We start from the raw sequence: 14735 nt of genomic DNA, 5'->3' as shown, positions 1-14735 counted from the left end.
AATAATAATAATAATAATAATAATAATAATAATAATAATAATAATAATAATATTTTCGTGCGCAAAATTATAAAATGATGTTCAAAAATTGAAATTGGAGGGAGAAAAAAATTATTCCACCCACTAAAATCGTTGCGTTTTTTGTTTAGATAGCGGGAAACGAATTTGGACTGGTTAAGTCTATTCTCCAACTTATTAGAACAAATAAATGTTTGACATCCACTTTTTATTCCTAACCACCTCTAACACACCCTAAAACTAGCTTTTTACTGCCAAAACTCCTATCAATCTCAATCACCAGTCACGTTTTTAGTTCTATTTTTTTCTCTAATCTTAATTCAACTATATATATCTCTTATTTAAGGCAGAGTACTTTATTTTCACCATGAGAGAAGAGTACTTTACTTCTTCCTCTACAATCTATTTAATAACATCATTTAGGGCCAGTTTGGCTAAACTTTTTAAATAAGTTCTTTTGAGAAAGGAGTTTAAAATATAAGGACTTTTATTAATAACAACTTTTAAATAAATTATTTTGTGTTTAGAAAGTTATTATAGAAGTCCTTGTTTTAAAGTTGTGCATTAAATAGGAATGATAAAATAGCTTTTGAAAATAGGAGAAGTCACATTTTTTAACTTTTTCAAAAGCTCTTAAATAACTTTTTGAAAAGTTAAAAGTTTATCTAAAAAATTATACCAAACATTATTAATGTAACTTTTTATAAATTAAAAGCTAAAAAAAATAGCTTTTGGAATTTCCCAAACGGACCCTAAATATGAAAGGATTAGGAATGGATTTGACTGATAAAAAGACAAAATAGAGGTAGATAGTGAGCCAGTGACACGTCTTGTCAAAAGTCGGATAAGTCTGCGTAGCTAAAATTGTTAATGTTATTTAATTATTTTTGATGAAAATAAAACGTCTCTTTTTTATATTTGTAACAATATGGATCTCAAATTTTTGGGCCTTATCATGTGGGCCTTATGCCAAGTGAAACAAAAGAGATCCATCACAGAGAAGGCGATGGCTTATGAAAATTTCGTGTGCCTGGTATCTAATCTTACACAACATGCTTTCATACCTTCTCAGAGCTTGGAAAAAGGTAAATGGAAGTCCCAAAAATCGACGACAATGGAAATGGAAGCCAACGACTAATGAAGGAAGCAAAAGAAGCTGAAACTTTAAGGTAGGTTGATTCATTATTTACACTAATTCATGTTTAGAATCTCACCTTGTTGAGTCTAATGATCGAAGTCATTTACTCGAGGTTTTAGGGACATACATACAATGGTCAAGGACGACGTTAGTGGAGTGGACGACCAGATAAACGAAGTACTGAATGATATCAAGAAGGTGAGCAAGGAGGAAATGGTGATGTCTATATTGAGTACCCAAACTAAACATATTCAAGCATTAACTGAGTTGATAGTGCAACATAGTAAAGTTCTTGAAGTGTTGACTGCAAGCCATCTTGTTGGAGATAGGTCTGGAAAGAAAGACAAAAACCTGACTGAAGAGGTTCAAGATGCAAATTCATTCCAAGGGAAACCATGGACAAAAAAAAAGGATGTGGACCACAACAAAAGGACGTGACCAAGTATCCAACCTCACGAGGAAGGGTTACGACCAAACCAGTCGTTGAGACCATCCTGAAGAAATTTGAAAAGGACACATCCCGCTTTCGGCCGGAAGCACCCATATGTATGGACTCCATTCCCGAGGTATGTTGTAAATGTTAGATGATAAGATTTCTTTTTTAAACTTCTCTTTAAGTGTGGATTGCTCGATTATTTTATTTTTTCTCCCATGATTGTTGGTAGTACTTGGATCTTGCATTCTGGCTCGCTAAGGGCATGCAATTTGTTGGTGTTGAGCTAGCAGTTGCTTGCTATATTTTTGGGAATGATTTGGACATGAGGTTTATTCCGAAATTTGTAACTTGTGTATAAGTTTATAGTTGGACCTTAGAAAGTTGCATTGTAAACTAAAGAAAGTGCTATGGCTTACATATGGCAGTGAAATATTGGTGGATAATGATCACTGTTCTAGGAGCAGCGAGGTCTTGTGGACATTGCGTCCAGGGTTGGAGCTTGTGGATGATGTATGTATTTTTTTCCACTACTATTGTATTACCAAGGGTTTTCGACCACGAACCATATGTATTGTTTTATGCCTTAGTAGAACCATCCTTGCGTGAAATTAAATTGTCATTGTAGGTTCTGAACTTGGTGGTTGGAATGGTCTCATTTGGTAGAAATGACAGCATGTGGTGGCTACCAACAACTTTTGCGGTAAATTCACCCCTTACCTTGTATTTATTTATTTTTTTTATTGTCATACTTTATAAAAAAATATTTTTAATACTCTTATTTTTTTACGGTCTTTATATGGTTTTCAATATGTGATGTTGAATTAGTTTGCACTTTATTTATCGTTGTTTTTTTCTATAATATAAATTACCAAGGCGATTATAAATGCCAAAGCAAATACAAAAAGAATACTAAATAAAGTGTACCGTAAAAATTATGACAATAAAAAAGTACTAAATTTCTCTACACAAATCGAGTTCTTTTCAACCCAAAAATATACAGTAAAAAAGTGTTTAAATAATGTGGTCATAAATAATAAAAATTCATTTTTTTTACTTTTTATACATAAGTGATTTTGGATAATGTAATCTAAATAATATTTATTTTATTATAATCTATTTTGATATAAAATTATCAAACAAATCATATTAACACCAGCTCACTCTTTATCAAAACCAATAAATTTGTTAAATCAATTTAATACAAACACCCTTTTATAAATGGTAATCCAAACACACACTATGTACCGGATATTAATTAGTAACATTATTTATCTTGTAAGCAAATTGCTTTGGATCCAAATTTGCACTGCAAAGCCACCCTTGACTACATTGCGGCCAAGTACATGGGTATGGTAGAAAATCTTATCAAGGTATGTGTATCCCAACTTCTAAGAATTTTGTCAAATTATTCTCTAATGGCATCTCTAATTTCATTTGGAATTGTCTTTCAGATTTGTGTCCCAATTTACATTGAGCGTCATTGGTACCTTATGATAGTTGACATGTTGGAGGGTAATCTTGTTTATTTGGATTCCTTGAAGGACAAAGACGAACGCCAACGCATGGTGAAGCAAATGATTACCGTTGTATGTGTAGATGTAACACTCTTGATTTTTTCCCTTTTTTCTATATTTTAATTAGATCGTAAATGGAACCAGCCGTATTTTATCCCACACAGGTTACAAGTTCACACAGCCAATTTAGACTCATCAAACCACAACTCATATTTACTATTTTTCTGAACAGGCCAAATTTTTAGACATCACGTTGAGTAAGGACAAATTTTATTTTGACAAGAGCAAGTCACAAAAATCAATCTCGACATTCAGGGTATATGAACCATGCATTTCACAACAATCTGGGTACTCCTATTCAAAATTTGGCTAACTTGTTTGGTATGTTTTTCAAAATTTGGCTAACTTGTTTGGTTTGTTTTTGTTAAATCATTATTGATTATCTTCTTCTTTCATAGATTGGATTGTGGTGTCTGGATCTCACAATGGATGATAATGTATGATCTATGGGATTTTTATAACGTAGTAGTCAATGACATAACTAGAATGACTATAGCAATTGACCTTGTGATGGGAGAACACAATCCACTTAGGGATTCTGTTGCCAACAAAGCAATCAAATACTGGGATAGCAAAATGCTAATGTCCAACAAGAGACGTAGAAAGGCCATCCGAAGGAACTAAAAGGCCAAGCTGTTGTTTCAGCCCCACAACATAAGCATGTAAAGAAGGTGGTGATGGACCTAAAATCTGGTTATACATGGGCCGTAAGCTATTCACTTTACCAAGACATCTTTCTATTTTTTTGGTGTAGTTATTGGTTATGCAAATGGAAACTTTATACCATTTCGGGCACAATGGTGAATGTCAAATCTCTATTTTATAAATCACTGTCTGTATTATTGGAAAATATTACATTATTTTATGCAATGAAATATTGGAGTAAACCGAATAAAGGCCAACCTTTTTTTTTTCTCATTTCTATGTATAACCATGAAATAAAGGCCAAGTGTCAATACCAACAAAAAAAAAGAGTAAATATGGCTGGAAACATTCATAATTCATAACTTGTGGAATCTGGTTGTCTAATAAGAAATATAGCTCATACAAGGCAATAAGTTTCACTAGTCCAACCTATTCTATTGTTTCTGGAAACACAACAACAAACAGCCCTCCACTTAGATTCATCAGAACGATGCTTTCGTTACCATCTTTTTCAACTACGATGTCCAAGCATGTCTACCAGCCTTGCACTCATTGCACTAATCTTGCTCATCATCTGTAGATGGAGTTAGGTGAGAAACTAAGTCGACCTACGTTAATACAATCAATTTATGAATAGATTGTGCGTACCTGCATCAATTGATCTCCATTGTTCTCCTCAGCAGCTTGGTCGACAAACTCACTGTGGCCATCAGCATTCAGACCACGTGAATATTCCCAACCCCTCTCATTCTTACAGGCAGTTAATACTGAACATCGAACCTGCAAGCTTGATAATTTCAATTACAATATATGAATAAACCCTAAAACCCTTGCATAAGCATGGTCCACCATGAATAATCACAATTCAAATATAATTCATCGCACCTAATATATGTACTTCATACAAAACTAACCAAGTTTATAATCAACTACTATAATAAAATTAAGTTGAAGGCAAAGAAGACTCACAAATTCTGTTGGGGATGACCCTCCCTCCTCTTGTAACTACTCTTCACGATTCGATGCCATGTCCTCACCCCGACCCCGGCACTGTATTTTGTTGTGACCGAGTTTCCTACACTTGCCGCACCGTCGTTTTTTACCATTTTGCCTTTTCACCCGAGGAGCTCCCTTCGTTTTCACGACAACCGGGTCGTTGATATGAGACACGTTCATTTGTTTCTTTGCACCGCTAAAATCTTTGCAATTTGCTTCAAGATCCTCACATATTGCATGTATCCCATTCATCGCCTTTATGAAGAATGACGACTTTCTTGACCCAAAAAACAACATCCATTGTGACGCAGTATAGAGTGCCCCATGTCGAAGTAAAATACTCCTCTCACTACCATCGTCTGTAACCTCAACATAGTGCTCCAATGACTTCGCATCTTGCCTCCATCTTTTCAACACCAACTGGTCAGGTATTTCTGTTAGGTGCTCATATTTCATCACGAAGAACATGTGTCGGCATGGTTACTCTTTTTTGTTCCAAAAATAGCAGGGACACACAAGATTGCTTAAAACCCTATCATACAACACAATTAGGTGTCTTCTGGGCTCCCCATACTCCTCCAACATGTACACCATCGTGGTAGATCGTCTCACTTTTGCCACGAAGTTCACGGCACCAACACCTTCTATCTCTTTCTTCACATCAGCAAACAACTCTTGCGTATAAACACTCGTAGCAAACTTCTCAAGGGGGTCTAGGCAAGTAGTCATCACTAGAACGCCATTTATTGATCTAAATTGTGCAAGTAGTTCGTTATTCCGATACTCTCACACAAGCAGTTCAAGGTTTTGTACCATCTCAAGGATGCTATGTCTTGACTTTAAAAATTTTTTAACATTCGAGTTGATCCCTTCACTCCGAGAAGTTGTCCGAAACCCAGCACAGAACTTGTCGCGAAGCTATGCATTGGCCCACATGCTTCTCTTCTTATAAGTTTCCCTAAACCAAAAGGTGTCATGCAAAGCATGCTCCTCCATAGCTGCTGCCCACTCTTCTTCAAAATCCTCGATCTCCATATCAGCATACAACCACTTTTTGAAAAGTTGACGCAACCCAGCATCTTTAACATTCACAGTGACATTTTTCCATATGCCACGCGCATAACCTATGGGTTGCCTCCGAAAAAAATGACTTTATGGCAGCTTTCATTGAGTCACAACCATCGGTGACAACAACCGAAGGCATCTTATTACACATCACTTCTAGAAGATTTTCTAAAAGCCATTTGTACGACCCAATGCTCTCATCTAGCACTAGCCCAAATCCAAAAATTGTGGTCTGTTTATGATTGTTAGAACCTGAAAATATCACCAATGGTCTTTTGTACTTATTCTTCTTATACGTTGAGTCAAATGCAAGAACGTCCCCAAAAAACTGATAATCAGTCCTGCTACCTCCGTCGGCCCAAAACATGTTTGCCAACATGTTATCCTTAGTTAAATTGTATCTTGACATGCTCATTGGGCCTACAACTGCCTTTCCCTCTAGGTATACGATTGCGGCATTAGAATCCCCATCCACTATCTTGGCATGCTTACTCTGGTTAACATAGTTATATGCATTCTTCTTACTGAACCCCATGAAGGAATAACCACCCGCCTGGCCAGCCATATACCCTAATATTTTAGATGTCGGGACTCCATGAGCCTGCATCCCATGAATTTGTGCCTTTGCTGATTCAGTCATTTCCCTAAAATTTGGTATCATATGCACCATTCTTGTCGGTTTCAGATCATGATTATGCTCCAATATCACCTTCCTAACCCTCCAAACACTGATGTTGCTATCAAGGTAAATTGATAACTTTGCATCACAATTTGTGCGGGTCTCAGGCTTGTGCTCCTGCCACCTATCAACTCGGTTGTAGTGTTTATGCTCCCTCAATCTTGCCTTATTACAGAAAAACCTCCTCCTAATCAACCTTCCGTCATCATCCTTACCACAATCACCCTTTCGAATGCCAAATCCGTGAAATTTACCAAACACCCTGTAAAACTCATAAGCTCCATCATCACTGCAGAAAACCATCCTCATTATGTCTCCAGCAGTCAATCCCAAAATGTCTTCGTACTCTAACCCTTCAACATCGTCTATTTCATCCTCTGAAGACCACTCAAACTCATTATTCACATCAGTTGTGCAATCTATTGATAGAGCCTCCATGTAAAGAATGCACCCTATGAATTCAGCATATCAAGGTAAACAAGATAAACTTACTAACACCACAGTTCATGAACAAATAAATCAAGCAACCAGCATATTGGCCATAATATAAGATAAATTCACTTAAAGAACCTATTAAAACCTCATTGTTGCTGCCATAATACTACACTCACAAAAATCAACTAACTTATATCCACTAACACAACCTAATTAGCTTATTCTTCAAAACAGAACACAAACTAATAAATATTAAAAATATAATAGAAACTTTTAAATATTTAAATTCACTAATTTATATAATAATAAATTTCAAACTTCTAGAATTTAACATAATTTTCTATATTTTATCAATAAAATTTCACATTCAAATTCAAAAATCAAAATTTATAACCAAAGAAACCTAAAATACACACAAATGCTAAATCCACATACAAATCTAGCAATATAATGCGGTTGTTGATCATGCTTTCTATCCATCTTCAAAATAAAAGAAATTTCTATTTAATTATATCAATTTTTAAATCAAATCAATTACTACCATTAATTCCAAACACACTAATTCATTTCCAATTCACTTCTTTTTAAATCAAAACCAATCCAAAAATATTTGTTCCAAACACAATTCGAACATTGGAATTGGTACTTTGAGTAAGAGGCTTCACTGAACCACCTCATAGTTTGGAATTGCAAGAATAACTCTTAAAAAAAAAATAAAATAAATAAGAAACCAATGGTAAAATTTTGAGAAAAGTTATAGTAAAGCGGCTAATCACTCTGGAGAAATAAATCAAAAGGTTGCCGTTAGTTTTCTCATTTCCCCTGTAAAGTGAAAGAGATACATTACGAAATCATATGCTTGAAATGGATCATGCTACAGTGTATACAAATTCATTCAAAGTCAACAACAAAACAACATAAACGTTCCAAAAAAATGAAGCCTTCCGAGAATGAAAATAAAAAAAATTAATTTAGTTTAGAATTTACTCATTTAACAACAACAAAACCAATTTAATTTAGTTTAGAATGACTAAAATCACGGATAAAAAGTGGGATTTCATTTTATTCATAAAGATGCAAACAATGAGGTTGATTTTCTTACTATGATTGGAGTTTTTAGTAAAGCGGAAATGGTGAATTGGATTCAACCTCCAAGACCATTTGTGAATCTTCATTAGAGAAATCCCTTCTCTTTTTCTTTTTAGGTATTTGCTTTTTTGCTTCTTTCTTTAATTTTTCACAACAAAAAAAAAAAGGAAGACTAAAATCAACAACTAAGCAAGAAGCACTAAACTAAACCAATTAAAACTCACTAACCATTGAAGTGCGAAAGAAGAAATAAAAAATAAAAGTCACGAAGTACTAAAACAAATCAAGCAGCAAGCAGTGGCCATTGAGAGAGAAGTCAAGAAGTGCTTACCATAGAGGTGAGTGACAGCGAGATGAGCAAAGGCTAGAGACTGGAGGGGCGACCTGGCGAGGTAAGCGACGTGTTCAACAGTTACGTGAGCGGCCAGTGATGGCAACCTCTGGTTGATGGAGGGAAGTTGGAGGAAAGTGGTTGCTATGGAAGGTAGGGGTATTTGAGTAAATTCTGAATTGCTGATTATTGGTGGGCGTAATTTAGGGTTAGATTCAGAAATTTGAGTATTTTTATCGTTACTATTATTATTATTATTATTATTGAACATTATTATTATTATTATTATTATTATCTTTTTTTTTCTTTTTGGTTATGCAATTATTTTCTCTCCATGAGACCGTAAAAATTTTGGGAATTATACTAATGTGATAACAAAAATTGAACTCTATATTTATAGAAGGATAAAAATAAAACCTAAGCCCACAAAAAAGCCCAACAAATAGATCACTTTCATTAGAGTTAATTTGCATTGAGCTAATAATGTCATGAAGGGAACAGCTCCAGAGGCACTACTGACTCAAGTTAGACAATGTCTCCTGAAAAACGATGTCAAAGACATGCGTCGCGAAACAATACTATCCACGTTATTTTCATCACCTAAAAAAGCAAAAACCCTTCATCACCATAGCATTCACCTTATTTTAATATTTATATATATTCAACATTTATGATATTATATATTATATGTTATAGAATAAAAATTAAAGAATAACCATATAAAAAAAAGTAACAAAAAATACTTATTCATATCATTTCGATTTGTTATCATCATTTCTTTCTCATTTTGTTCTACATTTTTTCACTTATCTTATTCACTGCGTTAATCACTTTCTCTTACTTGGATGCTTTTTTTTCCTTTCCAACGAGGACCAAAATGACAAAGCTCTTGTTTAATTTAAAAAGCTGACAGCTTTGGTTTGGTTTGACGATCATTTGTCATCTAATTTTTTCAATTTATATCTAGTTTTTGGGTGGATGTCTTTTTATCAAATTGAATCATATTTGTTGTTGGTTCACGATTTGATCGATTGGTTTGTATCGGTTTTTAAAATCATACCATGAATGTAAATAATTTTATGTTAATTATTTATTGTCAAATTAATAAAAATAATAATTTTTAAGTTCATCGCATAAAAAATTATCCAAATGAATGGATTTGTAACTTTTAATTTGTTTTAATTTTGTCCTTAATGTTTTAGAAATATTTCAATTATACCTTTGAGGGTTAGCACAGTTAACGGAGATTCTGACATGACAATTTTGTGCTAGCGCGTCACTGGCATCTGACAACCCTCGGCTAACATGTTAATGAGCGTAGAATTCTCATATTTTATCCATCCCAGTAGTATAATTGAAATATATTGAAACAATAAGGTAAAATTAAAAACATTATGAAATTGAAAGGTCAAATTGAGTTAGGTAAATAATTAGCCTCTCCTAGGGTATTAGAAAACCCTTAGGAATGATTTAAAACTTGTTTAAAGGATCAAAACCATCGAATAGCTAATTTTGTCATTTGGCTTAAGATACAAACAACTGATAAATTAGAATCCCAAAAAAGGAAAAATAGGTATTTCGCCAATTCAGATAATTTAGCCTTTGAGGCAATTTTAATTGGTAGAAAAGGACTATAAACTAGATTTGAACCTTTGAAGGTGGTTAAAATTAACTTTGGTGTGAGATTTTTGTTTTGTACTAAAATAGCTTTTGCAGAATTTTGCTTGTTAAACCAACAAGTTGTTTGAGCTTTTACCCTCATCTCAAATTGTATTTTCAACAGGAACCTGCATGAAAGATTGTACAACCTAGTTTATTATCTCAAAATTCTAGATTTATTGGAATTGTGGTTTGTGAGTTATGATTTTTCAAAAATAGAACTTTTATGCAGAAAAACCAAAACCTATTTTCCATATCATTATTTTTGGACATGCAGACCTCCTAAGTCTGAAATTATATTGAGATGTAACCAATTGAAAATGCAATCCTTCTGTGTCTAGTATATCTAGTACAAATTTCAATTTAGTTAAAACTTTAAGGAGTGAAATATGCAACTTGGAAGAAGTTGTACTTACTAGTTATTAAAATAGAATTCTATAGAAAAATCAACTTTTAATGTGTATAACTCTAATTCTCTCTTCAGGATTGATGTCAATCTGCAAGTAATTATAAATAAAACATAGATGCATATAGTTGAACCACACTAAAATTGAGAGTTATACGGTCTCAATTGGATTTTATATAAAATTTTGAATTTGAGAGGTAGCTACTATTTTTTTTAAATTCAACGTGCATGACAACTACAATGAGAATTGTGTATAAAATCCAATTCAACTTAAAATTTATTGTGACTAAAAAATAGTGAAGGGTGGATGTGTCTAGTGTCATGGTATAAAATTTTAGGTAGTTTCAAGAACTGTGGAATTTAGTACGAATTATTGAATAAAGACGGTCTCTGATAAAAATAGGACAATACTTTGAAAATTTATATTAAAATCTTCAACGCTTAAAATTATGTCAGACCAAAATTGGTATAAAGCTTAGTTTGTCTAGAGTATTCTCACCAAAAATATGTTAGTGCGGAATTGTTATGCATCGTTTGATAATTTTGTAAAGAATAGGATACGATGCTTTTTTTTTTTTTAATTGAAACTAAAGCCTATCAAATCTGTTATCATAGTCATAGTGGCCAGAAATATTCATTTTGTTATGAATATTTTTACGGATTGATATGATTTGACAAATTAATTTTTTTCATGCATTGATTATTTTATTTAATTATACACATAACAAGGATGCCTATAGCATTTTGTACATAATTAAACTTACATATCATGCATGAATATTATGATTTATATTATAAGCTATAGGGTGTAAGTTACTGAACCGGACCGAAATTTACCGCAAAATTGAACCAAAATTTACAACTGAATGTAAAACCGAAAAAATCAATTTTTTAATTAAACCGATCAGTTCGGTTTGATTTTCGATTGGCTTGACAGAAACCAAACCAAACCGAACCGAAGAATTGGTTCAGTAATGCTTGTTTTTTACAAGTTTGCCCTTTAACCTAATAATAAAACCTCCAAATCCCTAACTCTAACTCAGCACTCAGTAGCAACAACCCCACAAGGCCACAAGTCAGTAAACTCACTTCCAACTTCCTCCTCTATGCCTGAGAGAGCCAGAGTCTGAGAGCTGCTGCTGTCCTTCAGTCACAAGTCGTCCATCGTCGCCGTGAAGGACGTCGTCGATCACCATCACAAGTGTTGCAGAGAGCTGGAGAGTGCCATTGTCTAGCCGCAGTCTTTACGTCATTCTCCAGTTCGTGCCATCATCCAGTCTGCACCGTCACAGCAAACCCTAAACTGAGCTGTTCTTATCCGTCGCCGAGCAGCAATCTCCATCGCCGAACAGTTCCTCTTTGTCGCCGAGCAACAGACTTAGTTCGAGCCCTCTCCTGCAACTCACAATATCTTCTTCTGTGGTTAGTAACTTGGTATATTCACAATCTGTTGCAAGTTATTAGATGTTATTGTTGCTGGTCTGTTGGAAACAAAGTATATTCACAACTTATTTATTTTGTTTCATAAAATATGTTGCTATTGCTTTAATAACTTAGTATGTTTAATAAACTTTGCTGCTGTTGCTGGATTAATTTGTTGGAAACAAAGTATATTCACAACTTTTTTTCCTTCATCACCATCTAGATATATATCTATTTTTGCTTCTTTGATTTTGTCCATCTAGAAAGCTTTAGTTATATATTATTATTAGGTGAATTATTATGATTTTAAGTTCTTGTTTGGCATTGATGATGACTAGCTAGTTTTTTGGTCCAATATTGTACTCTTTATTATTAATATTTTTTTTCTATTTTGATTTTGTTTTGTTTCTAAGTATCTACAATTTAAATATATCAATTATTAGTGTCATTACTGTGTTTTGAAGAGAAGAGATGGATAGTCATATAGCTTCAATTCTTAGCCTCACTATGATTTATTAGTGCAAAAAGTGTTCTTTAAAATATCTAATTATCCAAGATGTTTTTATGTTTTCAGGGAAAAATAAAAAGAAAAGAAACGAAATGAAAAGAAAAATATTCTATATCTTCTGTGCCCTTTCTTTCTTTTACTCTCAAAGCTACACATATATAAGCTTTAATTTATAAGGGAGACATGGTCCAAAGAATAATTTATAGTTTATGTTTATAATTTATAATCTATATTTTGTTTATGTTTATAATTTATATTGATTTATTTATTTTATTTTTGTAGAAGTTGCACCAATCAAAGAAAATGATGATGAATATGGTGTGGATTCATATTAAGCATGGTGGATGTTTTGGTTTTTATTTAGTTTTAAAGTGGCTATTTCGGTATTTAGTATGTTTTAAAGTGTGCTTGTTTTTGTTTTTTGCTAGACATTTTTAATTGTATTTGTTTTTATGTTTAATTGTTGGGACAAGTTGAAATTGTATTGAATTTGGATGTGATATATTCTTGTTATTTTAGTTTATTGACGTTTTTAAACTTCATTTTATGGTGATTTAAATTCTGATTATTAGGTTTTAAAAAAATCAAAAAAATCGACCGAATCAAATCGCTGTTGGTTCAATTCGATTCGGTTATTCAGAAAATAGCAAATTGAATAGTTGACATCACTATAGAACCGAACCAAACCGAACCGATCATACTCCTAATAAGCTATATGTCCAAGTCTATTTATTTCTATATGTATTAGTCATAAATAAGTTAAAAGGAATAAAAAAAAAAGAAAGAATTGATTTTAGTCTTTGTTGATATGCAGTAAATTTAATTAATTATTTATTAAAGATTAGTTATTTGTAAGTATTTTGTTGTTATGAGAAACATGATCACACACTAATTTCATAAAATTTTATTTTAGCTACGTGATTAGATTATGTTAAAAATTAATTTTCGATTGGAGACTAAGACTATAGAGAAAAAATAAAGTAGTTATTATAACTAATTTTAGTTTGTGTTAATTACAAGTATTTCAAATTGTAATTTTGTTATTATCATTATTTTACATGTAAATTTATTTGTAACTTTATATTAAGTCATAGTTGCATAATTATAAAAAATTATTTGGTTGTATTTTATCATAATAATAAAAATGAGTTAAATGTACATACAAATTTTAGCATAAGAGACAATAAAAAGATAAATAATAATAATAATCTCAATCTCAAAGGCACTTAGTCAAAGGTTATAAAGAAAAATGAAGTATGTTGATTTAATTTCTATGACGGTTATTATTTTTAATTGTTATGACTATTCAGTTATCTATTTTAAAATGTGATGTTATATCTTCAATTTGATTTGTTTGCTTTTGCAACTGTTGTTCTATCTTTTTGTTTGTGGTTTTAATTCACAATTGCTTTGAGTATTTTATTTATATTGAATGATTGTTGCTATTTAGTTTTCTTTGTCTATCATTATGCTGCTTCTTATTGTTTTCTTTTAACTTTATATTTTGGTTTATAAATATTATAGACTTTAGTCCTTGTAATTTCTCTCTTTTTCTTTTACTTTGAAGGATTGAATTTATCTTTATCATATAATTTTCAAAGAGTGTAAAGATATGATTTTGGTCTTATAATAGTTAGATAAATTTTTTTACTAAAAGAAATATCTCGTGTTATGTGGTTATATTATATTTAGCTTAATTATTGTCATAACTATTGAGCAAAGATATAATAACAAGTTGTTAGGACTAAGAATAATTGTTAAGGAAATGACTTTGTTTTTGTCATTAATGTATCCATCGATGACCCCTTTAACTTCATGATTGTCACAACTCTCTTTTGTATAATGGTTATCTTAGAAAGAAATTTTTTTATTATCTTAATGTATATAATTGTTGCCCTTGACCCGTGTAATGGGACTTTGTCTATGGCTCTATTCTTATTGAATATTGGTGCCTATTATTTAGTATTAGGTGTTATAATGTGATTGTATCTATTTTTATTAAAGTTGTCTCGATGTTGTTTTCTTTTTTTTTACTTCTAATTGTAGTTTATTGTCCTAAGGTATAATTGTATTAAATATGAGGTGAAGTCTAATTACAAATAGCAAATTGGTTTGATATTTGGGGGCAGAATTTCTAAACGAGGGAAGAATATAATAACCAAAATAAATAAATAAGATGATGGAACTATTTTTTGATATTTTTCTTCTTTCTTTAATTTCTAATCACACACACTCCCTCATTTAGTAGAGACAAATGCACACACACATAAAAATAAAGAAAGAAAGAAAGAAGGGAAAATGGAAGGAGGCGGCGTTGGCGGTGGATAAGGTCGC

At 32.2% G+C, this 14735-nt stretch overlaps 1 protein-coding gene across 1 annotated transcript; it reads right to left on the bottom strand.

The window, feature by feature from the left end:
* Positions 4059-8643, bottom strand: LOC107617376 (protein FAR1-RELATED SEQUENCE 5-like). Its single transcript, XM_021111501.1, has 4 exons — positions 8407-8643; positions 4781-7003; positions 4460-4591; positions 4059-4385 (listed from the first exon to the last, which is right to left on the bottom strand). The coding sequence occupies exon 2, from the start codon at positions 6987-6989 to the stop codon at positions 5889-5891; it is 1101 nt and encodes a 366-aa protein (XP_020967160.1). The 5' UTR covers positions 6990-7003; positions 8407-8643; the 3' UTR covers positions 4059-4385; positions 4460-4591; positions 4781-5888.

This window comes from Arachis ipaensis, chromosome B09, assembly GCF_000816755.2.
Source record: "Arachis ipaensis cultivar K30076 chromosome B09, Araip1.1, whole genome shotgun sequence".
Lineage (NCBI taxonomy): Eukaryota > Viridiplantae > Streptophyta > Magnoliopsida > Fabales > Fabaceae > Arachis > Arachis ipaensis.
This window is presented reverse-complemented; position numbering and strand designations above follow the sequence as displayed.